This window comes from Aulonocara sp. 'chitande type north' Nkhata Bay, linkage group LG20 (genome assembly GCF_057382095.1).
Source record: "Aulonocara sp. 'chitande type north' Nkhata Bay isolate Kocher_YH1m ecotype deep benthic linkage group LG20, A_spYH_male_GT1.1, whole genome shotgun sequence".
Classification (NCBI taxonomy): Eukaryota; Metazoa; Chordata; class Actinopteri; order Cichliformes; family Cichlidae; genus Aulonocara; species Aulonocara sp. 'chitande type north' Nkhata Bay.
The window spans coordinates 23,775,930-23,801,509 of record NC_141363.1 but is presented as its reverse complement, the minus strand read 5'-3'; the positions used below and the strand labels follow the sequence as shown (position 1 = coordinate 23,801,509).

At 38.6% G+C, this 25,580-nt stretch overlaps 4 protein-coding genes across 8 annotated transcripts in view; 1 reads left to right on the top strand and 3 right to left on the bottom strand.

Moving 5' to 3' along the window:
- Positions 1-587: 587 nt before the first annotated feature.
- On the bottom strand, positions 588-5,295 carry LOC147305649 (uncharacterized). Its single transcript, XM_086277104.1, has 6 exons — positions 5,049-5,295; positions 4,650-4,684; positions 3,631-3,690; positions 3,424-3,483; positions 1,519-1,566; positions 588-1,417 (listed from the first exon to the last, which is right to left on the bottom strand). Exons 2-6 carry the CDS (start codon positions 4,654-4,656, stop codon positions 1,245-1,247), a joined length of 348 nt encoding a protein of 115 aa, XP_086133230.1. The 5' UTR covers positions 4,657-4,684; positions 5,049-5,295; the 3' UTR covers positions 588-1,244.
- Positions 5,296-6,891: 1,596 nt separating this feature from the next.
- bin2a (bridging integrator 2a) lies at positions 6,892-13,642 on the bottom strand. Of its 4 annotated transcripts, none has more exons than XM_086278712.1 (13): positions 13,400-13,642; positions 10,344-10,451; positions 10,155-10,235; positions 9,905-9,959; positions 9,723-9,817; positions 9,471-9,566; positions 9,198-9,305; positions 9,022-9,107; positions 8,812-8,887; positions 8,651-8,733; positions 7,721-8,309; positions 7,552-7,627; positions 6,892-7,443 (listed from the first exon to the last, which is right to left on the bottom strand). In XM_086278712.1, the coding sequence occupies exons 2-12, from the start codon at positions 10,425-10,427 to the stop codon at positions 7,574-7,576; spliced, it is 1,407 nt and encodes a 468-aa protein (XP_086134838.1). In that variant the 5' UTR covers positions 10,428-10,451; positions 13,400-13,642; the 3' UTR covers positions 6,892-7,443; positions 7,552-7,573. The 4 variants fall into 4 exon arrangements, with proteins under 4 accessions (XP_086134838.1, XP_086134834.1, XP_086134835.1 ...); XM_086278708.1 differs by having other exon boundaries at positions 7,580-7,627; XM_086278709.1 differs by having other exon boundaries at positions 7,580-7,627; positions 13,451-13,642.
- LOC147305647 (uncharacterized) lies at positions 12,304-15,079 on the top strand. Its single transcript, XM_086278713.1, has 5 exons — positions 12,304-12,570; positions 13,668-13,773; positions 14,021-14,127; positions 14,350-14,522; positions 14,609-15,079. The coding sequence occupies exons 1-5, from the start codon at positions 12,414-12,416 to the stop codon at positions 14,885-14,887; spliced, it is 822 nt and encodes a 273-aa protein (XP_086134839.1). The 5' UTR covers positions 12,304-12,413; the 3' UTR covers positions 14,888-15,079.
- Positions 15,080-16,311: 1,232 nt separating this feature from the next.
- racgap1 (Rac GTPase activating protein 1) overlaps positions 16,312-25,580 on the bottom strand; it is a 10,483-nt gene continuing 1,214 nt past the window's right edge. For both annotated transcript variants that reach the window (XM_086278707.1, XM_086278706.1), the window contains exons 4-17: positions 25,392-25,534; positions 25,081-25,150; positions 23,995-24,048; positions 23,824-23,901; positions 23,516-23,633; positions 23,023-23,165; positions 22,304-22,468; positions 22,098-22,193; positions 20,595-20,793; positions 20,140-20,245; positions 18,709-18,841; positions 17,519-17,654; positions 17,307-17,406; positions 16,312-17,048 (exon numbers count right to left, since the gene is read on the bottom strand). In XM_086278707.1, coding sequence (XP_086134833.1) covers positions 16,973-17,048; positions 17,307-17,406; positions 17,519-17,654; positions 18,709-18,841; positions 20,140-20,245; positions 20,595-20,793; positions 22,098-22,193; positions 22,304-22,468; positions 23,023-23,165; positions 23,516-23,633; positions 23,824-23,901; positions 23,995-24,048; positions 25,081-25,150; positions 25,392-25,534 — 1,617 coding nt within the window. In that variant the 3' untranslated portion in view covers positions 16,312-16,972. The remainder of the gene's footprint in view (positions 17,049-17,306; positions 17,407-17,518; positions 17,655-18,708; positions 18,842-20,139; positions 20,246-20,594; positions 20,794-22,097; positions 22,194-22,303; positions 22,469-23,022; positions 23,166-23,515; positions 23,634-23,823; positions 23,902-23,994; positions 24,049-25,080; positions 25,151-25,391; positions 25,535-25,580) is intronic.

Genomic DNA, 25,580 nt, shown 5'->3' with positions numbered 1-25,580 from the left:
CTTAGGAAGAAAAGTGTCTGGACTTCTTTAAGTTGCTTGAAAAAGTTTCACCTCTCATCCAAGAAGCTTCTTCAATTCTAGGGTCAAATGGTGGCGAGTCCCAGATTTAAGCCCTATGGGAGTGTTCCCCCAACAGGGACATGGAGCCCTGTTGATCCTCTTCCTAATCAAACGATGCAAGATGTGAAAACGGGTGTAGGTCACAATCAGCCAAGGTAAGGTTTCGGGTGAACCCGCTGTGAAACCTAGCCCCACCCTATCATGTGATTTCCTGAGGTCAAAAGGCCCAGGATGTGAGTGGGCGTTAAGGCGTCTGGGAAGGGATGTTAAAACTGGATTACAGGTGGCAGACAGTGTCGTAAACCACCCTCTCTGTTCAAAGATGGTCGCTCACAGTGGACATAGATGGCTTGTAAATTAAGGAATTTCTTTCCTGACTAAACAGCATAACAACATATTGGTTTGAGCAGGTTTTACATTACATTGGATGTAGCCAAGTGTACCTATTCAGTCTAATGTGCAGTGTGCTAGTGCATTGTCTGCAATGTCAGCAGCAATGCATTAAAACATTCACACACTGTCACACGGTAATAAAACTCGTCCAAAAACAAGTTTAATTGACTTCCACATTTATCATAAATAAGGAAGTAACCAGCAACCATTTCAGGTATACAAAACACAACCAAGAACAAGAAATATTGTGTAGCTGTCCTGTTCTATTGAAAGATAACCACTTTCTTTGACCAGCTTATAATAAAAGAATTGCATAAAAAAGTATTTCTTAAAAGCAAATGAATATGAAAGTAACAGCCCATAATAGCACCAGAAATCATCTTAAACATAGTTTGAGAAAAGTACGGTAACTAACTGAAATGGCAAATAAAGAGAAATTTAAATGTGGATGATAAATATTACATTCAAGGCGCTCCTTTGATTTGACTGTTTTGCATTTACTGATCATGTAACTATGTTGTGCTTAGCTCTGCTAACCTGTGCACAACTTCAGCTTTCACCTCCTTCAGCCAATCAACATTCACCCTCACAGTGGTACTCTTTTCTTTGGTTTCACTTGCATTTTTAAAGAAAAATATCTTCAACAAGGTGTTTTTTTTCTCTGCACAGTGTGCTGCCAGTAACGGGTTTCCCTCAAAACACACACGCAAGGAAATAGTTTTCCTTCTTATCACACTTCCACAGATCATTTTCTTAAGCTCAACTAACTCGCTATAAGTCTTCCACCAGGTTCATATAAAGTATTCCTTCTTTTCGGGTGCAGGCTTGTTATTGTCCTCTTCATCAGGGTCCTCTCCTGGAGCCAGCTCCCCTGTCGTCCTGTAGTCCCCTCTGTTGTGGTACAGATACCGGCAGAGCACAAAGCTCAAAGCAGCTAGTGTCAGCAGAATGAGAATAACAACAACTGTGGGGGGGAAAGGCAGGTTTAGAAGACACTTTGAACTGCAGCAAAAAAAAAAGAAGAAGAAGAAGAAATAAATCTCAAGATAAAGTGCAAACAGTTACCTGCAATAACTGCAGAGTCTGAACTTGTGGGAGCAACTGTTGTTAACACTGAGGGAAAGAAAATAGAACATTTAAAAAAGAGTTTACCAAATACTCTGAAAATCAAATGTACAATAGTAAATACCAAAATAAATACAATTCAACAAATTAATGCTACTAAAGGAATAAAAGTACAACAGAAATACACAAAACTTGAAAAAAAGGATAAACAAATGCTTAAAGAAGTGTTATAAAAAGCTGCCACACAAAGTCTACAAAAATGTATTTTCAGAAGTGATCTAAGAAGTCAAGAGACCCCTAAAGCACCATCAAAAAAAATAATAAAAATAAGCAAGTATGTAATAAGTTACATCTGCTTTCATTTCTAAGGTTGTACGAATCAGTACATGAAACACTATGTAGTCCTTACAAGATCTTTAAAAACAACCTGTGAAGAACAACACATGACATGTTACACCGTGTCAGCATTTAGCATAAACTGAGCCAAAATGCAGAAGCAGTATGTGGAAGAACTAATTATATGGCATGCGTGATTCATCGGTTTGTGGAACAAACTTTGGCAACAATAAGCAATTATTTTTTATTTCACTGTCATTATCTCACTTTTGGCACAGTGTTGCTTCAGTTCAGTGTTGGGGGTCTCTTAGGGTCCCACCATAGCGTTTCATTTGGGTCGAGGTCTGGACTTTGACTGGGCCACTGCAACACCTTGAATCTTTTCTCTTTCAGCTATTTCTTTTGTAGATTTGCTCCTGTGCTTAGGATTATTGTCCTGTCGCATGGCCCATTTTTGGCCAAACTTTAGCTGTCGGACAGATGGGCCCAGATCCTGTGGCTGTGTAACAAAACCAAATCATCACCCCCTCCACCACCGTGCTTTACAGCTGGTATGAGGTGTTTGTGCTGATATACTGTGTTTAGTTTTCACCAAACACGGTGCTCTGCATTATGGTCAAACATACTCAGCGTGGTCTTGTCTATCTAGAAGGACACCATTTCAAAATGATATGGGGTTTGTTGAGAACTTTGCAAACCTAAGCTTTGCTGCCATGTTTGTTTAGAGAAAAAAGGCTTTCTCCTGGCAAAACTTTCAAAGAAGTCATACTTGTTCAGTCTTTTTCTAATTGTACTTTCATTAACTTTAGGGTGCTAACTGGAGCTTGTAGAATCTGGTTTGTTTTCTGTAGGTTTTCTAATCATTGCACAGTATGACGGTGAATTTGGTGGGATGTCAACTCCTGAGAAGATTGGCAGCTCTCCCCACACACTTGCACACACACCTGAATGCTCCAGACAGCAAGCTACCAAAGCATACGTGTTTATATACGTGTCTAGACTTGCTGATGAGCAGTTCATTAAGCTGCATTGTCTTCATCAATTTTGGAACAGCCAGTAAAGCCATATTGGAGGACCTAAGGTCCAGAACTGGCTAATGCAGAGTAAAATCTTCTATGCATTTTGGGACCAATAACAGACATATGTTAAAAAGGATCAGTAAAATCCTAAAACCAATTCTAAAGTATACAGAGAGCCCAGGAGATTTTTTTTTCCCCTTCGGTTTTGAGAGAGTGGATTTTTATTTGAAAGAAGCAGAATTGGACAGCTTTTTTTATGTGTTGTTTAAAGGTTGGGAGGGATTCAAACTGCAATAATTTCACGCTGAAGGCATCAAATTAGCAGACAAGGAACCTAGGGCACTTTCAAAATGATTTGTACTACTGAACAGTTCGATTCTTGATTTTGAAGTATTTCGTTGAAGAAAAAAGTCACACAACAAGCGCTAAGTAGACGTGCATCACCAGGATATACTTCTACTTTGAGTAAATGTTGTCATTTGTAATGCTGTGGGTTCAGAAAGAGACAACCAGTAAAGGAAAACATAAAACAAAAAGCTTTCGAGCATACCCTGAATGGTAGTGGATTCTGTTTGTGTGGGAAGTGATTCAACAAGTGCCACATCTGGGGCTGAAAATAAATGGGGGAAGAAAAAAAAATATAAACATTATTTATTAAAATAAGAAAAACTATAACTAAAGGTCACAATATCAGAACATTTGTTGGTTGTGTCTAAGCAAAGTAAAAACAATCGTAGTGAAAGACAAATGTACTTACACACTTTAATGCTTTTATATGTGGTGGTAAAGGCTGTTGTCAAATTCTCGCTATCTGTATCTGGAAGATAAAAAAAGCATGTTAAAAATGTCACAGCGCTCTATCTTCAGCTCCCAGTCTACTGAGAGTGGCTTGTGTAACACCACAGCTGCTGGCTGAGGAGGGAATATTCACTGTTGAGACACAGTAATCTGATTATTATTAAGGGCTGGGACTGAAACAAACCTGTCCAACTCCTATTTTTCTGAATAGCTGTGATGCAATGGTATTAGTCAGAGCACGGAAAAGAGAAACACGTTACTAGTAACTGTAATATAAAAACTCAGAGCTGCAATAATCACAGATTTAACAGAAACAGCAAAAGCGCCATCGCTTTGGGCCCCCTTTTTTTTTTCTTTCCGAGCTTTGCATTGCAGCAAATTTAAATTTTGTGGTTAAAGCAAGACAAATAAAGATGTCATTTTGGGTTCTATGTTATTACAGACTTATAGGCAGCTTTAATCAATAAAAGTTTATAGTACTTGTGAGAATGGTCAGTAATAAAAACATAAAAAAGACATATATGGATTTTTATATCTTGTAAAAAAGAAAATACAAAGAAACTATTAAATGCAGCTTTACTATATAGTTATTTCAATAATATTTTCACATTTAAAGAAGACTTTTTAAATTCCCATTACACATGGTTTGTTTCATTCAACAAGTCAAAACTGAACACAAAGAATTTACAATATAGTGTAATATAAGACCAGGAAAAGGAAAGCAATCTTGTATTTACATAATAGCTGCCAACTAACTTTCACTGAAGTGATCGGTTAATCGACCAGAGTGGAAGCTCTACGATGGTTAAGTTGAAATGTTAGCCAACAAGAACTACTCGAGTAAAAGTAGATTGAAACTTTACTTCTCCAAAACGCAACAATATATCAAACTGTCAGATGACACCTGTAACAAAACAGGAAGAAAACAATAAAAGGCTATATAGTACAAAAAGAAAAGAAAAAAAAGATAGAGCTTACGATTCATGGTTGGTTATTGTTCTCACCGGTTATACCTGAAAGAAAAACACAAACTGTAAAAACAGACAACGAGCTCATGGTGATTTCCGCTCAGAGCTTTTCCAACATGTTGATGTGAATCTGTCACACATGTTTTCTCAAACCGGTCAACACCTCGTTCCTCGGCTTTGTTACCAACGCGTTTCGCAGCCCAGCTGTCTTTTTTTATCACAGTCAACCATCTGACTGTTTTTTAAGGAGCCCTCAACTGAAAATGTACTTGTTTGGTACAAATCCACCTAAAGCCCGGGGCAAAAACCGACGAGTGAGTAACACACACTTCCAGAAGAAGTTTTTACACTTCTCAAACTCGAGCTGATCAATCAGGCATTGTTCATCGCAGCTGTTGAGTGAGCTTACCTGTCTGGGCGCAGCGCAGCGGAGGAGCGCGTCACAAAACCGGACAAATTCACTGAGTTTCCCCCCCTCCTGGGAGAGCTTTTATGGTGGAGAAAACTAACGCCCACTGCCTTTTTTAAGTCTGGTAATCTAACCGGCGTGCGGCTCTGGTAAGGGGTCTGAATCTGCGTCTGTTGAATACAGTTAACTAGTCACAGTTTTCCTTCCAGCACTCGTGAGTCATAAAGCACACGCGCTCAGTTTCCGCCTCCCCTCCCTTTCCTCCATGTCAAAGATCGTCTCTCATCAAGATGTATCACTTCCACCACGAACCCCTTTAATAAGGGTAAACCGATGATAATGATGACTAATTACTATGGTTTAATAATAATTACTTATGCAATGGGTTACATATGTCATTAGTTATGAATTATATACAGCATAGTTTTGTGTATGGTGTCACAGATGACAAGATATTTGGTTTAGTGTACGCGTTAACTCGTGGTATTTGAACGTAAACCACAATCCTTTGCTAACCCAACCAAAGAGTAAGTGAAAACAGAGTCAACAGTGAGTAGGAAAGGACACAAACCAGCTCTCCAGGTTTACGTGTTTGATTTGCAGCTTCAGTCGCCTCCCCACCGGCCTACTTCACACTCCTTGCAAACAAGATTTATGAGCATTACTTTCAACTTAATAGCTAGCCACGCCTGTAATGTTTATGGCTCTTTATGTTTATGGTATGTATTAATCATTTACAAAGACTTTATAAATGACACACTATGACATTATCAAGTGTTTTAACTTTGCAGACAGTGTTCTAGTACATAGCCAACAATCAGAAAATAACTAATAGTTGAAATAAATTTAACTATTTCATTATTACAATGGTATTATAAACTATTACCTGTTGAAATACATTTGGGTCATTATTATTATTAGTAGTAGTATTAGTAGTAGTAGTATTTAACATTGTTTTAATTCTTAAAGAATGCCAGAACATACATCGATTAAGTGAAGTAAAAAAAAAAATTCTTATGACAACATGTACTCTAAAAATATTTTACTAATCCTGAACATAATTTTACTTGTGACAAAGATGGCCCTGGTTAGCTGGCCCTAGTGTAGAAATCTATGTAATAAAGAATCCTAGTTATGTCTGGGGTTCTTTATTACATAGGTGTAGGTGTATCTCCTTAAAGCAATTTTATTTTACATTATGCATAAATATGGGGGGCTGAGTCATGACAGATTATTTAAATATGTGACAAAGTTCACATTGTTTGCACATACAGCAGGAACAATCTTAAGCTGAAATAGCCAGATTGAAAACCTCTGTAGATGTAGTTGCGCTTGGTAAGCGTTCTTACACGTAAGCATTCATTTGTCATGTGTAACGGTCACCAGTAAAATCCAGTAAGTAAGTTAGCAGCTGTCTAACTGAAAACAAAACTGCTTGTCGTTCCACATCAAGAAGTGAGACACACATTGGGCTCAGATGACCACAAGAAATTTCAGGAAGCTGTCCCTTCATGTTGTTTCGTTATAATAAAAGAAACATAAGCTAAAACGTGTGTATATATAATCAAACCTTTCCAATACTGTCTAATCAATTATGTTATTTCACAGATAATTTGTCATGACAGTCAAATCATTAAGCAAGCAATGTTGTATACATCTGATGAGTACTGAAGTCCAGGCTGAGTGAGCGCTCACCATTTTCCACCCCATCATCTTAAACATCTACTAGCAGAGAGACAAAATGGTGACATTACCCAGTTTTTATTGCCGTTTACACAATGTTCTTATATCCTGTGCACATATACATCGAATAACCCAAAAATTAAAAAGTCAGAAATTCAGCTTTAGTATAAACAAAATTTGAACTATGTTTATTTTTCAGAATTACAAAGTTTGTCCTCACACTGCAGGCATAATTAATCAAATCTAATCAAAAACAAATAAAAAGAAATAATAAAACAGACTAAAAGGCTAAAATGATTAAAACGCCTCCTTGTTGGTTCCACAATAAGAGTGGAGTGGCATTCTCTTCACGTTTACACAGAGACAGAAACATATCATATCTGTGTAGATTAACCATTCTGTGGTCAGTATCTTTTTAGCAGTGTAAACCTATGTAGAGCTTCTGTCTTTGCTAGCATTAGTTGTATAAATCCCTCATTTTAAAATGTATTTGCTTTAATAATGCAGTGAGTGAGTTTATGAAAATATAGGTTTTCCCAAAGACACCAATACATATGTAAAGTTGATTTCCTTAAAAGATAAATAAGAAAACTAACAGCAACAGTTCGTCAGTTGTGAAATCACAGTTGAACTTGTCAGTTGCAACTGTCGCCCTGTCTTTTTTTCTTTCTTCTGCAGCTGTTGACTTCAGTCAGTTCGGCGCTGTTTGGTTCTGGCGTTCAAAGGTTGATGATAAAGTGAGCCAAATGAAGAAACGCAGACAAAGAAAGAAGAGAAATAATAATATGGCATCTTGTAGAACAAAATGAAACACACAAACCTTTTGTTTTATTATGAAAACTTTAAACCATTGTGTTTTTTGAGTTCGAGGATATCTCTTTCTCTGCAGGGACGTCCTACATAGCACACCCAAAAAAAAAGAGAGTTATGACACAATATGCATAAAAAAAGGACAGCTGCACAACATGTGTGCTACTCGAGTGACAAACCTTCTGAGGAATGCTCAGATCCTTGGCGTCAGAATTCAAGCCAGAAGCGTCACCATTCTCCAGTCTGTTCAGTTTTGGAGTTTCAAGGGTTGCCGGGCTGTCGTCCGTCTCTTCAATGTGCAGTGGGCCATTCTCTGCTGCAGACAGCTGGAGCTCCAAGCTATCTGATTCATAGGAGTTATTTTGTTCAGAGCTGCTTGCACTTGGTAGATCTTTTTTTCCATCTCCTTTATTTTCCGATTCTACGGGCGGCTTGGGCTCTTCTTCTTTCACAGCCTTTTCTCCTTCAACTTGATTGTTGTTGTCTCCCGACTTCAGCTCACTTCCTGATGCACTCTCTACAGCATCTTCCTGTGCAGAAGGGCTGTGGACCTCACTTTGGTACGACCCTACATCCAGTTCCCTGGACTCGACTAAAGACCCTCTAAGCATGCTGCCTTCTCTGGACAAGGTGCTGTGTCGAGGTTTTTCCGGGGATCTGAAACTAAACCGCTGGCTCGTTGTAGGACTGAAGCTCCTGTGAACCTCAGAAAAGCTGGCCTTCCAAGCCTTTGGAGAGATCAGACTTCGTCTTTTCAGTGAGCCATACCTGGAATATATAGTGAGAGAGAGGGAGTGAGATAGAGAAAGATCAAATCATGGAGATAAGAATGCAGTTCAGTACTGTGGAGTATTGCCAGAATATGGTGGAACAAATGAATAAATGAATGAAGCTTTATAACAACAGTGCATTTAGCCATAAAGCACAATTAAATGCTTTCTGAATCTGCAAAAGTAATAATTAAAAGAAAATGCTGCTTGTATTATTACTCTAGGAGAAGATGTGACTATGGCGGGTAATTTCCACATTTTTCTGAAACTGTAATGAGAAATTAAAAATGTTTTTCATTTGCCTTCAAGCTTTAAAGTTAAGAATTAAAAAACTCTCACCGGGACAATCCCTTTACAGCAAATGCTTTGTCTGGATGCTGAGCCTGCAGCTCCTTTATCACATTTTGTAGATCTTGATTGAGCTAAAATAGAAGATGGATGGTTAAAACAAAAAACTCAGGACAATCAATATTGGGTCACACATAAGGGAGCAAACATACCGTACTCATTTCCTTGTGGAAGATGTCTCGTAAATTTGACACAGCTGAGAAGACAGCTACGTAGCATCCAATACGACTAAAGGAGACAAACATTGACAAGTAATGTTTAAAAAAAGATAAATTGTTGCAAATTCAGTGAATATTTGAATAATATGCAATACTGAATAATCTTCATATTCATTCTGACAGAATAAATATATACTGTCAGACCTGTCAAAGAGAACTGGGAGCTCCTCTTTCAGATCGTTATTGATCCCCTCATAGATAACTTTGGCAGTATTCATCTCTTCTTTTGCCTGCAGAATGACAAAGCAAGTCAATTTCAATGCATGTGTTATAACAAATTAGGGTTGATTACAAAGAGATATTGATGTTATTCTAATTACCTTGCTTATCTTGACATCATCCCTCTTTTTCGCAGTCTGCAGTGCCTCTAGCTGGTGAAGGGAGGAGTCGTAGTCAACCAGCTTTCTTCCCCTCTTGGCAATTTTGTCCTACAGTTTTTACAATGGAGCAAAACAGAGTCATACATATTCTCTATGTATATGTAAGTGAATTATAGTACATGTTTGTCTTAACTTAGTTTTGTGCATTTGCTCTCAGGCTCTTTGTCTGTCTGCATATTGACTTATGTTTGCTTGCATACTTGTTTGCCTTACCCTAACATCAGGGAATTGGCTCACGTAGGACTCCATGGTGCGCACGGCCTGGTCTAATAGCTTCACCTCGTAGTCATTCCACAGGAGGTCCTCCCCCTGCATCACAAGTACAGCATAAATATTGCATTAATTATGCATAACAAGGGGAAAAAATGTGGGGTCTTGTTCCCCTGGTGATGCATGCATTTCGCTGTTTTTGCACTTGTGGAATTAAAATGTGCTGCAATAGGTCTTTTTTTTAGTACCACTGACCTCAACAATGGCTCCTAAATCTTCCTCTCCAGCCCAGTCAGATTCATAAACATCAAACAGAGACTGGGAAAGGCGTCTTGAAGCTTCACGCATGTCTGTATAAAGCAGAATCGACTATTTGAGACCTGCAGAGGGCACAAATCTACAGTTCTACAGCATCTTCAAACAAAGACTATTTTCACCTCTAACTGCATTAACGTAGACCCTCAAGTCCTTGTATATTCGGTTCCCATCAGTCTGCAAATAAAGCATAAGTATACACGTGATTATCTTGCTTACCTTTATTAACTTTTATGATGTTTGATTCACTGCTTTTACTCAATAACCCTGTGTTTGCATATACTGCAAAATGTGTTAAGACACATATGAAAAACTTTCTGCTCAAAGTCTTTTTCAACTCCCATAATAAAAACAATGCTGGGGGATGATTACCTGCTGGTCACTAAAGTTTTGGAGACAATGTTCAAAAAGGTCATCTCTGGTCTCCATTGACTTTCCCAGCCTTTGCATTACCTGCAGATAAAGCACAGAAAAAAGCTAAATCTCAAAGTAACAGCAATTAAATGGCAATAAATTTGTCTTTCTTGCCATAGGGGAAACAGGAACTTGCAGACTATGTACCTTTTCTTTGCCTCTGCTCAGCTGTCTTTGGACTTTTTTAGCAAAGTCACCAGAATTGCCTCTCGGACTTGTCTTGTCTGCCATATTTTGTCTTGTCTGTGTTTATTCCTAAGAGGAAAAAGAGAAAAAATATCACAACACTTTCCTGCAACATCACAATTACTAGGTGTACTTCTGCAGAATGTCTGGTTCAAATATATTTTGCCTGAAAGCATTGTTACCTTTGTGGCTGTTATATCACAGTATTAATTTCAATTTGTTGCACCTTCCATACAAATTAAATGCAATTCAAGTGATTACAAGTGATGGAAACACACAAGATGGAAATCACAGGTTAGGAAATTAATGCACACCAATATAGTATTAATATAAGAGAATAAAATAGGTAAAATCAGGTTTAAAATGTGCATAACTACAGTTAATAGAATGATACAGGATACATTTAATTCCTAGCCGTATTTGTAGGCAACACACACTGATGACACTTGCATTAGTAACAAGAAATCAACAGACTAAATGTGGAACAAAGACACAATGTTTTATATTGTGTGGGACAATTAGTTAAACATTCATGCGTTGTCTTCTTTTTTTTTTAATCACAAAACAGCTGAAGTACTGTTATTTGGCACTTGGCAGATTACTCTTTAAAATTACTGTATGTATTCTTCCTTTTTATGGCCTTATGTACAAGTCTGATGTGCCTCTGCAATTTTTTGTTTTAACAGATCATTGACCATGTGCCTAAAACTAAATTGCAGGACCCTTGCTGCATTGGCAGGAGCCACATATAAATAAAGCTACTGTATATATGTGTGGCGGCAGGGTGTGGTTCTGGTTTTGGCTCAGCTGTGGGGGAGAGATGAAGCAGGAAGTTCAAGGTTCACTGCAGAGGAGAGGCTGACTGGGACAGCTGTTGCACATGGACTAATAAGTCTTTTCTACTTATGCAGCAGCACGCTGGCACCAACGCAGGATGGAAGCACAGACAATAGCTGGAAACCAACTGAGAAATCTAACCCTGCACATGGCAGTGCAGGGTTGTCACAATGTGCACGACTGGAAAAAAAACCCACAGTGCTAAAGTGCGAACAGTTTTTGCAAATAAACAATAGTGGCCAATACAAAGCTGAGTCTGTGTGTCAGCAGACAGAGCAACAAGTCATTAAAATAATCTCCAGATTAGCGGCATTTAAGTCACATACACATTAATGTATCACGGTTTCCAAGATATAATGTTTAAATTCTTTGTGACAGTAAATACCAATAACAGCTCAAGCTGATTTAATGTTGGTGAAAATTGTGTCAAGGTCACAAGCAACGTGAAAATGAGTAAAAACTTTTAAAATATCTTCAAACTTCACAACAATATACTAGGCCTTGGTGATATGAGTACCTAGGGTTAGTATTTTACCTTCACCTTCATTGTTAGCACTTAAGGTCAAAGTTGACCTTGAAAAATAATCTCAAGGAAATGTATTGAATATGAAAGGGCATGGAGAGAATAAAATGCACTTCGCATTTTTCCAGTCTGACACCCTGCGTCGTCACAAGTTGACATCATCGTATTATAAAACTCAACATTTTAGTGTTTAGTGTTACCCTTCGGGGGAAGTTGTGCTCTCTGAGGACTCTTGACTTTTCTGGGCCTTTTGAAAAAATCCTGGAAACGCCCCTGATTCCACTGGGGGATTATAGAAGGCCTCAAGTGACAAAATGAATTAAATAAATGCATTTAATTCATACTAACTGCGTCATTATTAATTGAAATCAGAAATAAATAAATAACTTGTGAAATGATTAAAATAAATTAAATTGATATCTAGTTAACATTGTATATAACTAATTTATTATGTCAAATGTAATTAATTATTTATTAATGCATTGACTTAACTTGTTTGGCACTCGGAGTCTTCCATACAGGGCAGCAGCTTATGGAACTTGCTTACATCACCTCTTAGAACGACAATACCCAGAAATCCCTGCGGCAACCCACTTCCAGCAGTGTGATATTGGTGAACTTTCGCCTACACGGAGTGTTTTTATTACTTTTGGCGTAGGAGGAGTGGTCTTATGACAGAGTCGCGGATTCCCTTGCTACTCGCCGAGCTGCAGGACATGATCATGGGGAGCGTTCTGGCCAAATGTGCCATCACCGACCTGGGCATCCAGTGGGCTGGCTGGGCTCTGGCTGCGGCTTTCAAAACCGAGAAGTTTTATGACTTGGCAGGTAATCTGAAAACCCGTTTCCTAAACAGTAATTTACGACCCTGTACTGACTGCTTTTGCAGCTTTGCTTGTCTGTCAGTGAAGAACTGCAACTAAAAAGTGCTCGAACTCGACTGAAAGCGAAATACATCTAAAGGGGGAACAGTCGATATGTCTGATCCGTGTAGACTGATTTAATCTGTAAAAGCGTGTTTTGCACTTAAAGAAGACTGATCATTACAAAACCTGCATTATCTAAAACAGCTTTGTTGTGAAACAGCGCGGAAGGAACTCCTCCTTCGGCTTAACAGGCGCATGTGTCAGCAGGGGCGTGCACAGCTATCCTGGGTTGAATCAAAAAGGGCGCTTTTTAAGGGCCCCCATTAAACAATTTGTAATTAGCTTTAATCATGCAGTGGTTAAAAGAGAGAGAGACAGAGAGAAAGCTTAACAGCATTTCATATGGCTGTAGGGGGATATTAGTGTCATATTTAATCATTTTTGCATTTTGTTACTGCACAGCTGACAGAATTACCCAATGAGTCAGTAAGCTAGTTTACAGAAAGAACTGAATGTTATTGGATTTTGTGCAGGTTAATACAGCATCATGTAGCCCATATTATTATCAATAACACACATTACAAACTTTCTACCTGAGAAAATAACTAAGATGTACAAATTATTAAAAAATAAATGTTAGTTGCAGCCTGGTGTGACTTTGAATCTGCCTGTGATATCTATCTATTAAAAAAAAACGTAAGCTCACAATCAATAAGGAAGTATAGAAATGAACATAGTCTGCCTAAAGTTAGTTCTCAAACATTTGTCAGATATAGACTGACGTTGCTTACCTGTTCACGCCAGTGACTGAATTAGAAAAAAAGAAATCCCAAATTAATCACCTTGACACTTCTCTTTTACTCGTCTTCTTCTGGTTTTCCAACTCCGCGCTGTTCTCTTGTGTATTTGTACCCTTGAACTTTGGAACCAATTGTCTGCAGTATCCTGAGTAAAAGATTTATCGGACACACCTTAGTCTGCAACAAGTACAGCCACCAGCCGTGCCCACTTTCAAACCACCCTCACTCTACAACTCTGTCTCTCTCTACAATTTTCCAGGCTCTGGCACATTTATACTACTTGCACACCTGAGTCGTATCTGGGGAGGGGCCAGTCATACCCGGCAGAAGGTGCAGACAGGGTTGGTAACAGCATGGGGACTCAGGTAAGGCAGTCAGTATTGATGCCAAGTGCCAAACACCTCTTGACCGCTCTGCTACGCTAGAAAACTAAACAGAGATATGAGCAGGTTATATGTTTTTTTTATCAGAGTTTTGTGTAATTTTAGTCCTAGAGGGTCATTGGTGAGGTCAGAGGAACTAATGCATGTGAGACTTTAAAGCCAGGTAACTCAAGTTAATGAATAATGGCTTGGTTAATGTGAAAAGACTTTAAGTATGTTTTTTCTGCAGGCTGGGGACATTCCTCTTCATGCGAATCTTGAAGGACGGTCATGATCGCAGGTTTAACAATGTTAGAGACAGCCCTGGGACATTCTTTGTGTATTGGACTGTTCAAGGTACTTGGAAGTAATGTAAACACCTCTTTCTTGTTACCAGAGTCCTTGACCAACTGCACCCAAGTGAAGGGAGACTTTGCACAAATAAATCACTGTCTAGTTTCTGGCTCTTTATATGTATTGATTCTAGGCAAGAGCTGTTGGTTACAGTCACATTTATTTCATGGAAGTATTAAGGTTATGCTGTTTGAAAATCATACATTTTTTGCTCCATTCTTTCAGCTGTGTGGGTATTTATGACCCTCCTGCCCACCCTCATGCTGAACAGTGAGAAGCGAAATGTGCCTCTGGGAACGAGGGACTACATTGGCTGGACCATTTGGGGCCTTGGCTTTGCTACAGAAGCTATTGCTGACCAGCAGAAATGGGTTTTCAAGCGTGACCCAGATAATGCTGTAAGTGAGGATAACCCTAAACTGTATTAATGTCTCACTCACCGAGTGTTGTAACTGTACTGTCCAATTTACTTTCTCACCTCCAGGGGAAGTTCATCCAGAGTGGACTCTGGGCTTACAGTAGACATCCTAACTACTTTGGAGAAATCCTGCAGTGGTCAGGTCTCTGGCTCTCAGCCTCCTCAGCAATGCAGGGTTCCCAGTATCTCAGTGTGGTCTCCCCTCTATTCGTCTGGTTCCTGCTACGTTACGTTAGCGGTATCCCCATCTTAGAGAAGCAGGCCACGAGGAAGTGGGGATCTGACCCCGCCTTCCAGAACTATGTGAAAAATACCCCCCTTCTGTGGCCACTCCCTAAATTTTGATGTCACTTTTATAATGTTTGAACACTGAACAAGAGTTACCTCTCACAAAGAAGCTACGCACGTTCAAATCACTGAAAATGAGTGAGGTTTTTTGTAATTTACTTTTGGTGTCTGCGATTTTTAAATGTAAATTTTTCACATACACCATTTACATAAAAGTCACATTAAATATTTTGTTGGGGCTTTGATCAATATCTGAATATATACATTTTTGTTGAGTATAAAGTCACCTCTGTTTTTACATTCAATGTTTCTACTTTGAGTGCTGGTAATAATTTTGAGCTATTCAGGCGTTATTGGCATTAAGAGTGAAACATGATAATGGGCATCAAAGTGGAAATACCAGGAGGTGGTATCAGTTACAGGAGTTAGAATTTTTCTTGAGGTTTCCCGATGTTTCTCTTAAGACTTAAAATCCAAATATGGAGTCCTCACATTAGCAATATTATTGGTTGCAACAATACAAAATTCCATCCATCCATCCATTCACTTCCGCTTATCCTTTTCAGGGTCGCGGGGGGCGCTGGAGCCTATCCCAGCTGTCATAGGGCGAGAGGCAGGGTACACCTTGGACAGGTCGCCAGTCTGTCGCAGGGCTAACACACAGGGACAGACAACCATTCACACTCACATTCACACCTAGTGGCAATTTGGATTATCCAATTAACCTATCCCCACAAGCTGCATGTCTTTGGACGGTGGGAGGAAGCCGGAGTACCCGGCGAGAACCCACGCAAACACGGGGAGAACATGCAAACTCCACACAGAAAGACCCCGGCCTGACGGTGGAATTGAACTCAGGACCTTCTTGCTGTGAGGCAACAGTGCTAACCACCGTGCCACCAATACAAAATTTAAATAAATAAATTGGCTCTTAGTACACCTAATCATCCTAACGATGTGAGCACAAGCCTCTCCAGTGGCTTTCGAGAATATGGATCACATACTCAACCAGCTTTAGCCCTCCCTTCAGGATGATCCCACATAATGATATTAAAGTAGACTAAATGGGATTGCACCCTCATTTACTGATTAATTTTCAAAATGTAAAGAAGCTACACAAAACAGTCACAGGACAGGAGACATTTTTGTAAATGTATTTTATATGAAATTCAGATAGTGTATTTTTGTTCAAACTGCGTGATTATAGTTTATCAAATAATGCCCCAGTAATTCAACAGGCTAATAGCCCACTGTAATTGCCTTTTGTGCAGGACTGCTTATAAGCAACCTCCCACAGTACAAATATTACACAGATCAATAAACACCAGAGGGTCTGGTGCAGCAGAGGCTACAGCCTGCAGCACAAACCAGTGACCAAAACTCCTGGTAAAAGCTTTGTTGCCTTTCAATGACAATGAGATCATTGACATTTACTAAAACGATCCACACCTAGTGAAGCTTGTAGACGATGACCAAGTAGATCTGGTTGAAAGTTGAGTTCTTATTACTACAGTTTGTTATTAAACAAGAAGGAAAAAGGCATGCACACTTCTAAATTATATTCACTAAACAAAATACTGTGGGACAATTCAAATTAAAATAAAAACAAATGAAATACAAACATCAGCCACACAATCAACTACAACCTAGAATGAAATACCAAAAAAATAATAATAAAAAAAATAAGTTTCTCAACTTCTGAGTGACACATGAGCTGAAAAACTATTAAAGGGAAACAATTACATTTAGAAGCGGGTCACAATAAAACTGTTCATATACAGTACATATTTTCATCTATGAGCACACTTATCTAAGAGTGAATAGACAGTGCATTTTCGTGTGTTGTCATCTGAAATGAGAATGCCACACTGGACATTTATTAGGAGCAACAGTCCTAAAGACACAAGTGTGCACAGACAGAAAAAACTAGTTGTTTTAAAAAAAAATTCCCATTTTACAAATGTTAAAAACAAAACAAAAAAAACAAAACAATAAAAACTAACATTCAGAAACAGAATTTTTAAGAATGCAGAGGAAGACTACATTGGAGGTGTTTATAGATGCAATTAAATGTTATTCATAAAACAAACTAGTCGCTGTTATTGCAGTAAGAATAAAGGATTAAATGCAGCTGCTTTGATATTATTTGAGGAGCGGAGAAGAAAAGAACTTTCCTTGGCGAGAAAATCCCACTGCCGATTTGCTCTTTGACCCAAATCTGCAACAAACAGCATACATAAATTTTTTTTAAAAAAAACATGATGGAATTATTAATTAGGAGCTATAGTCAATAAAACAGAGCTGATGATTGATAATGAGATATTACACAGTAGATTAAGTTATATGAAAGTCAGAAGAAGTCAGCATTTATGTAAATTAGGAGAGAAAACACTTTGTAGCTTTATCTTCTCAATTAATCATGAGATCATTGATTATAATGCCAGCAGGGCCGGGAGGACTGTGCTCATGTGATTACCTGGGTGTCAGAGAGGACTTCATGCGCTGAGACAGAGAGCTGGAGGAGGGGGTTTTATTGAGCTGGTACTCCGGAGTGGTCAGAGGTCCCAGTATGCTCACTGAAATATCACAAACAGTTAACATTTACAATCTCAGCCTCCCATGAAATGTCAGGCTGTTGAAACGACTGCGCCCACACTCATACGGCAATAACAAAAAGTTTTAACAAACCTCCAGCTCTCTCAGGGGTGGCGTAGCAGTTTGCATTTTCAATGATCAAATGCTCCAAGTTCGGCTGCTCGTGTTCTGCTGCCATCACAAACTGGGCCCAGAAATCCACTGGCAGAGCCAACAGACGCTCCACAACCTGAACAGAAAGGGATTAGTAAAAAATGGAAAAAGATCAGGGTTATTTCAGAGTATTGCCTAATCCACTTCCGCCCGTGCTACGCTAGTTAGGTTTGCCTTAAGCAAGATTGAGGGGAGTTACTAAAAAAAGAAAAGAAAAAAAAGAAAAAATAGAAAAAAAAATAATGGTGTTATGCTCTTCTTCTGTGCAATATTACACTGTAAGATTTTTTGTGGCCTCCAGCTGTTGTGTGTGCTCAGTCTCCTAGATTTAGCCATTCCACATAATGTATATTAAATCTGTTGCCAGACACTGTCATCCTGATAAATAGCAAAATGCATCAGAATTAAGATTTTTTTTAAAAAACAAACAAACAAACAAACACTTTAATATGTTATAAATATTAGAAGTAAATGTATAAGAAATGGCAGCTTTTGCTGCAAATTCTAGTGAAAGTATAATGCATTTATAATCTGTGAGATTTAAGACATCTTAAAAATTATTTATGCATTCTTTTCCAGCACTAACTATTAAACAATCTTTACATTGTGGGGGTACATCTCTATATAATAACAGCTCACAGGGATTCACAGGAAACCTGCATGTCATTTTGTGTCATTGAGATAAATTTGTGATTTCATCAACTTGGTATTTCACATTAAAGGTATTCAACCAGCAAATGTGGAAGGAGACTAACCACAAGTGTAATGAAGGGAACAGCTGCAAGAAGTCTGGCTACCCCTGGGCAAATTACACGTTTTGTTGATGCCTGCAGCGAACACATTAAAATGAGCCAATTGTGTTTGCCACAGACTTGGTTTATTATGGTCACTTTTGTCAGAGAATCAGTTATAAATAATCCAAGAGTAATTGAAAAAGATGAAGAGCTGTTCTCAGCATTTAAGATTGCTTCAGTTTAAGGCAAAGGAAACTGTGCAGTTGTAAAGTGTGTGCAACTACACCTTAAAGAGAGGCATCCGCTGCTCTTCTTTAGTTTATTTTTGCAGCAGGCGCTCAACAAGTGCACACTAGGACAGGTATGCAAGAGCTGCGTCTCATCTTCCAAGCTTACCTTAGGCTGTCGTTTGGTATCCTGTAGGATTGTCATAGGGTCAGGATTGGGAACTGCGTGTCCCACAATTGTTGGACCAAAAACTCGGGACAGGTTACTGATGTCCATCTTGGTGTCCAAACTGTCAGCAACTCTGAAAGAATTGATTAGATTCAGTACTGACCAGCTGATGTATAATCAACGACATATGAAATATATATATGAAAATAACTCCCGAGAGATTACACTGATATTTTAAAGAGGGCCTATAATGCCCATGTCCAGCTCCAAAATGTTAATTTGGTGCCTGCAGAAAGTTGTTTTGCATCATTCACTGCTTAAAATAATCATTTATAGTATACAGTCCTTGGAGCAGCCCCTCTCTGCCTTTAAGCCTTTTGACTTAGTTTAGAAAACTCAAACAGCGCTTTTGGCTCACAGGTACAATAGTACATGTGCTGATTTGAAACATTTTAAAAAATGAGCATCCACCGGTTTTTGAATAAATATAATAAAAAGTAAAAACAAGAGCATCCTTTAAAAAAAAGTTCATTTTAAGTTTAACAGCAGAAATAAATATAAAGTAAAAAGTTCAGGTTGTTTATGCAATTCTGCACTTTTTTTCCTAGACGTAGCTCGACCGATATTAGAATTAGAGAATGCATATCGATATTCTATAAAGGTGAGGTACAAAGAGACTAGAGTTAAAATGTATCTACCAAAGCACAAATACAGTCGCTTGAAAAGGAAATTTACCACAGGACTCTGAAAGCCTGTGAAATACTAAGTATACTCCATAATTCAATATCTTGTAGAATCACTTTTAGCAGCAATAACTTAGAAGTAATAACTTTTATCAGGCTCTCACACTATTGTGGAGGAATTCTGGCCAACTTCTTACAGTGCTGCTTCAGTTCATTGAGGTTTGTGGGGCATTCATTTATCCGCAGCTCTCAACGTCATGCCACACCATTTCATTTTGGTTCAAATCTGGACTTTGACTGGCCCATTGCAACACCTTGATTCTTATTTTTCAGCCATTCATTTTAGATTTTTTTTGTTGTTGTTGTATTAATCAATTTGGCCCAAGCTTTAGCTGTGGGGCAGAATGCATAACATTTGACTCTGGAATAACTTTGGTATAAAGAGGAGTTTATGCTCCACTCCATGCTGGCAAGGTGTCCAAAACGAGTCTAAATCATCAGACATCACCCACAGTGCTTCATGATGTATTTGTGCTGACATAATTTGTTCTGTTTGGGTTTCACCAAATGTGATGCCGTGCATCATGGCCAAAAACTTTGGTCTCATCTGCCATAAAGACAGATGATGTTAAGATGCAACTTCGCAAACCAAAACTGCGCTGCTATGTTCTTTTTAGAGAGAATAAACTTTCTTTCTTTTACATGATGTATATATGACTTATGCGGTGAGAGAAGAGTAGGTGCAAACCTCTGAAGGTGAAGGATTACGAAAGCCAGCGTGTCTCTGTTGGGCTGTGGCAGGTCACCAATGGTTTGGTACATCAGAGCTATGCTGTTGTCGTCATCTGAAATCTCTGTGGGAAAACAAGGAAAACACATTTTTTCAGTACAGACCAAGAAATAGGGTGTTGTGACTTCTGTGGATTTATTAGCGGCTAGAAGGAAAATGCATCTGACTACAGTAGAAAACAAACACTAAAAATGCTAACAGACTTAGAGATCGATCCTTTGTTTTTGTTCCAGGCAAATTCCCACCAGAGGTTTTCATCGCTCATCAAAACAAATCACAAATGTAAAGCAAAAGCACTTATGAAACCTGTATTTAATCATGTGTTGGATAAATTGCTTAACTTTCAACACTGCAGTTATTTCAAATAGACATTGCTTTGTGCCAAAACCCTAGACTAGTAAACACACTCTTACCAGCTGCGTCCATGAAGGAACGGTTGAGGCGGAAGGTGAGAAGAGGCTCCTTAAGGTTCCTCAAAAAGTCCTTGAGGAGGCCAGTGACGGCATGGATATCATCCACCTTACTGAGCACAGGAACAGTTTTGCTACGGAGAAACTTTTCCTTCAGCTCCTTCACAGTGCGCTCAGCACCAGAAAGACGGTACAGTCCAGCCTGAGTAAGGGGAAAAAACATTTTTTTTTTATCTGAATTATACTGATATTGTTTCTATGGAAAATTACTGTAGCTGTTATCTGTAACGTACTGTTTGATATGAAGGGGAACCTCTGCAGCAAGGTACTAAAATCCAGAAACAAGAGGTCTGGAATATTAAGGCCCCATCTTATCTTAGACACCTCATACTACCATATAAGCCCAACAGAGCACTTCACTCTTATACTGTAGGCTGTTATGGTTCCTCGCGCTGGGAGGAAAAGCCTTCCAGGCCCCTCTTCTATGGAAAAGCTTCCAGTCTGAATTAGGCTTAATTTTTTTTTGATAGAGCTGATAGTTTGGGCTGGATCAGGTGATTGAACTCTCCCTTAGTTATCCTGTCTTCCCCCATCACTCCCAACTGCTCGTGTCAGATGGATGCCCCTCCCAATCCATGATTCTGCCTGAGGTTTCATCCTGTTAAAAGGGAGTTTTTCATCCCACTGTTGCCAAGTGCTTATTTATAAGGCAATGTCCAATTGTTGGGGATTTCTCTCTATTATTGTAGGGTCTTTATCTTTTGTCTTAACTCTGTTATTGCTGTGATTTAGTACTATGCGAATAAAAAAAAATCCAATATCCAAAAGACAACATCCCCAGGACATTTGCTAGCTCTGATTCCCTTAATTTTCTGCCTTCCTCTTTCACCCTTTCATAGAAATGGTTCAACTAAATATTTACTGATAAATAGCAAAGAATAGCACATTAAATCACACAGAGTAGCTACAAGCAATAATAATAATAATAATAATAATAATAATAATAATAATAATGCATTTAAATGAGAACAATAACAAAACAGCTTAATCAGCTTGCATCAGCAGATCTGTCAGTCAGTCAGACTTTAGCTCCATTTCAACATTAATTTTAGCAAAATTTCTGCAAATAAGAGGGTTTGATGAGTCCACAACTCATCTTGTTAAGATAAAGGATATCTAATAAGAACAGAAAAGGCAAGAAACTCGGGTAGGAAAACTCAACAATTTTCACATGAAATTGAGTTATGCACAAAAAAGGCAAGTAAGACAAGTGCTAAATAAACAACCCAGAAAGAAGAGATGGCATCAAAGTCAAACAGCAATCAGCAGATCTGGAGCCTTTCCATAGCCCAATTACAAACTTAAGCTCCCAGTAACAGATTGTAAAATCTTAGTTACAGCTCTGTCTCAGCTTAAGGGGAAGACATTAAAAATAACTACTGGGGCTTGAGGCTTTACTGTTCTTCACATTTCTGCATAATATTAGGACAGTGAAATAGCACTCACTTCATGCAGTCCCCTTTGCTCGATCTCACTGATACAGTGGACCACAATGGGAGGGATCATGGGTGATGTGTCTGGGACGTAGTCTGCGAGAACACCCTGAAAAAACAAAACAAAAACAAAGACAGGATATGGGTTAAGCAGCCAGAACTGTGATTAAATTTCAGTGGATCCACCTGCACATGAAGAGTAAAAATTGTATTACATACCTCCCCAATTTTGACTGGTGTGCCACCCAGGTTGGGGATGCATGGTAGAGGGCAGCGCTCACGACACTCGGGGTGCGAGACCACCCTGCAGTCCCTGCACTTCAGTGAAATCTTGCCAAACTTGATCCTCTTTCCGCAGGGCACACAGGATTCAGGCTTAATGACCTATAAAGACATTCCACAAGAGACTGTGAAGTTATCTACCATATATATGCAGCTAAAGAAGCAGAGACACTTTGTTTAATAGCGATACAAATGAGCAAACAACACTGTCAATATGGATGCCAACATTTTTTTTGAAGCGCAGGGCTGGGTAATTTATTTCCCATGGGGCCGCAAGAGAAACTGGGACTATTGTTGAGGGGCGTACCAATAAGCTGAACTCAATTCTGTTCAATATTAATTTTATCTTTTCACAAGCATGTTAGTGGAGGTCACCACAATAGCCCCAGTCTCTCATGTGGCCCCTTGGGGAAATTAATTGTGCACCCTTGCTATAGCAACACTAAATTAAGTCAATAAAAAAATAAATAATTTAACATATTCAATTCTTAAAATATATAAGTAAATATCCCTTTTACTTTTTCAGCTATTGCTGTATAATGGCAAAACATATTTAATTTGGAGATAAAGAGAACACTCCTTTGATCTGAAAGGAAAATGTGCGTTTCTAGTTACATTCAGTCAGTGCTGTTCTTTCGCATTAATGTCATTCTTACAGTTTTGGAGACAAACTCATGAAGGCGGACACCTCCATTGCTTTGTGGAGTACTAGGCGCAGCTTTCATCTCTAGCTCAGGGTTGGCAGGCTGCTTGAAGACATCCTCAGACTTGACAGATTCAGAGTCCCATTCCATAGCAGCTGAACAGGAGAGATAGAAAATAAATACCTGCTTGTAAAATAGCACAAACCTTCATCGTGCAGTTCTGAATCACTCCTACTGCATAATGAAGTTTTTTTTCCAACACATCCAACATTGTTTTTCCATTAAATTATGTGTTATTACTTTTGCTAAAACCCAACAGAGCCCCATGTTGTTATCTTGTTAGCCGAGTAGATGATTTTACTTACTGAAGAACAAAGTTAGCTGGATGAAACTAAGAACAATCATTTGAGCAGGCTGGAATATAACTCCAGCATAGATAAGCCACATATAAAAGCAGCGTCCACAGATATTTTAGCTGTATACTACCTCATAACAGACATCTTACCAGTCTTTCTCCTGCTGCGGGTCCAGTATGGAACAGTCTCAATGGTAGAAACCGCCTCAACAGATCCTCCATTTGCAGGAACAGTCACTGTGGTCTTTGTCACAATGGCCTCATTTCCCTGTCACAACACATAAGAACAGTCAGAATATCCAAATACAGCCAAACTACATCAGGGCACAGCAATGAGCTGCAAGACTTGGCTGCAATCTGCCATCAGCATTTGGTTGCCAAAGCTAACAAAAATGATGAATGATTAAGATCATGTATGATATATGAAAGCAATACCCAGAGCTAAATAAATAACCTACCATCTCTGAAGTTTTTCCTGTTGATCGAGACCTTTTGGAGGCAACTGGAGGACCATCAACATGATTTCTCGAGGAGCGCTAAAATCAAAACAGAACTTTAACACTCTCGTTTCCATTACATATAAAACAATGTCATCACTTCTCAAATTTGAAAGAGCAGAAGTAACACACCCTTTTTTCTCGTTTCTTGAGTCGCACTGTCCTCACAGTGGAGGAATCCCAATCCTGTCAAGATCGAGCATGTCATTAACAGATTTCAATTATTTTCATTGATACCGACAGGGACAACATCCACAACAATCTGGTATCTACAATGTATTAGTGTATGCAATTTCTCAGGAAACACTTCACCTTATATTTCAAAGTTAAATGGGAGAAGGAAGCAAATATAACACCAACAAATGAGGATCGCTAAAATATATGTGAAATAAATGTCAGCACCTCCAGTCGTAGCCAGTGGAGAGAATTCTCATGGACCTGACAATGTAATTATAAATTGGCTGACCACTATCTTGGAAATGTCCAGCAGTCCAATCTTACTGCTCAGAGATAGTATCATAAATTGAAGACACTAAATTTGAGAATGTGGCTGGCCTTGTAAAAGAAATGAAAAGAGTTTGTAGAGATACATTTCAGAAGTATTGATTAAAATGGCTGTTATATATGAGATAAGGAGAAGATTGACTGATAATTATATAATAACTATATCATATTAGACAATTCTTCCTGTGGTAACCATAGTTTTGAACATTGTGCACTGATCATAATCGATTTTTTCATGCGTGAACATCTGGCTTGATCTGGGGTCTGGAAGGACTTGATGGACTAGTCTGGACTTCCATTCATTTTCTTTTGTTGATTTTCCACAGGTGCGTGGGTAGACCCCTGGGATTAATTCAAAAAACAATCACTATCGTGTACTTAACTAGCCACTGTGTGCTTCATGTATTACCCCAGGTGACCTGTTTTGATCTGCTCTGTCTTGTGAAATCTGTTTGCTTCTTTGAAACGCAATGATAAAAATAACGTTCAAAAAACAATAAAATAGCACAGTAAAGCAGTAATACAATAAAGTACACAGTAACTGTGTGCTTTATTGTATTACCTACCCCTTGTGACCTGTTTTATTTTGCTCTGTTATGTCTGCTCCTTTGAAACAAAGTGATAAAAATAAAGTAAAAAAAAAAAAGGTTTCAAAATTAAAGGGTTTTTTTCCCCATACATTCAAGTTCTAACTTGTAAAAGAGAAATACTTACAAGAGAGTCATCTGTTTTGTCATAGCTGATATCTGACAAGATGGAGCCTGATTCATCTATCGTCATCAGTCTATCAAGAGCAACAGAAAATATGCATCAGATCAGCTAATGCTGTTCTTTTACTCACATGTGTCCCACCTAACTTAATGGCTGATTCAAAACTCTAAGTAGTAATTCAGTAAAAAGGCTGAAATGTTTAGATGTACCCATGTGTAAGAGAAAGTACCTTAAAATCAAACAATCAGTAATCAGAAATAAGAGCTTTACATTAAACAGCTTGAATTTAACATAAAACATCTTGAGTTACTTACCTTCGGCTGGTATTAAGGTTGGTTGTTGCCTGACAGTTTGTGTTCAGGAAAGCCAGAGCTGAGCGCTGTTCTGCACTCAACTGGATGCTGTTACTGGATCCCTCACAGGTCAAGAGGTCCCGGATCAACTGAATTTGACGGTCCTGTATCATAGAAATCCAAGCACGACACAAAAATGAGTCAATTGAA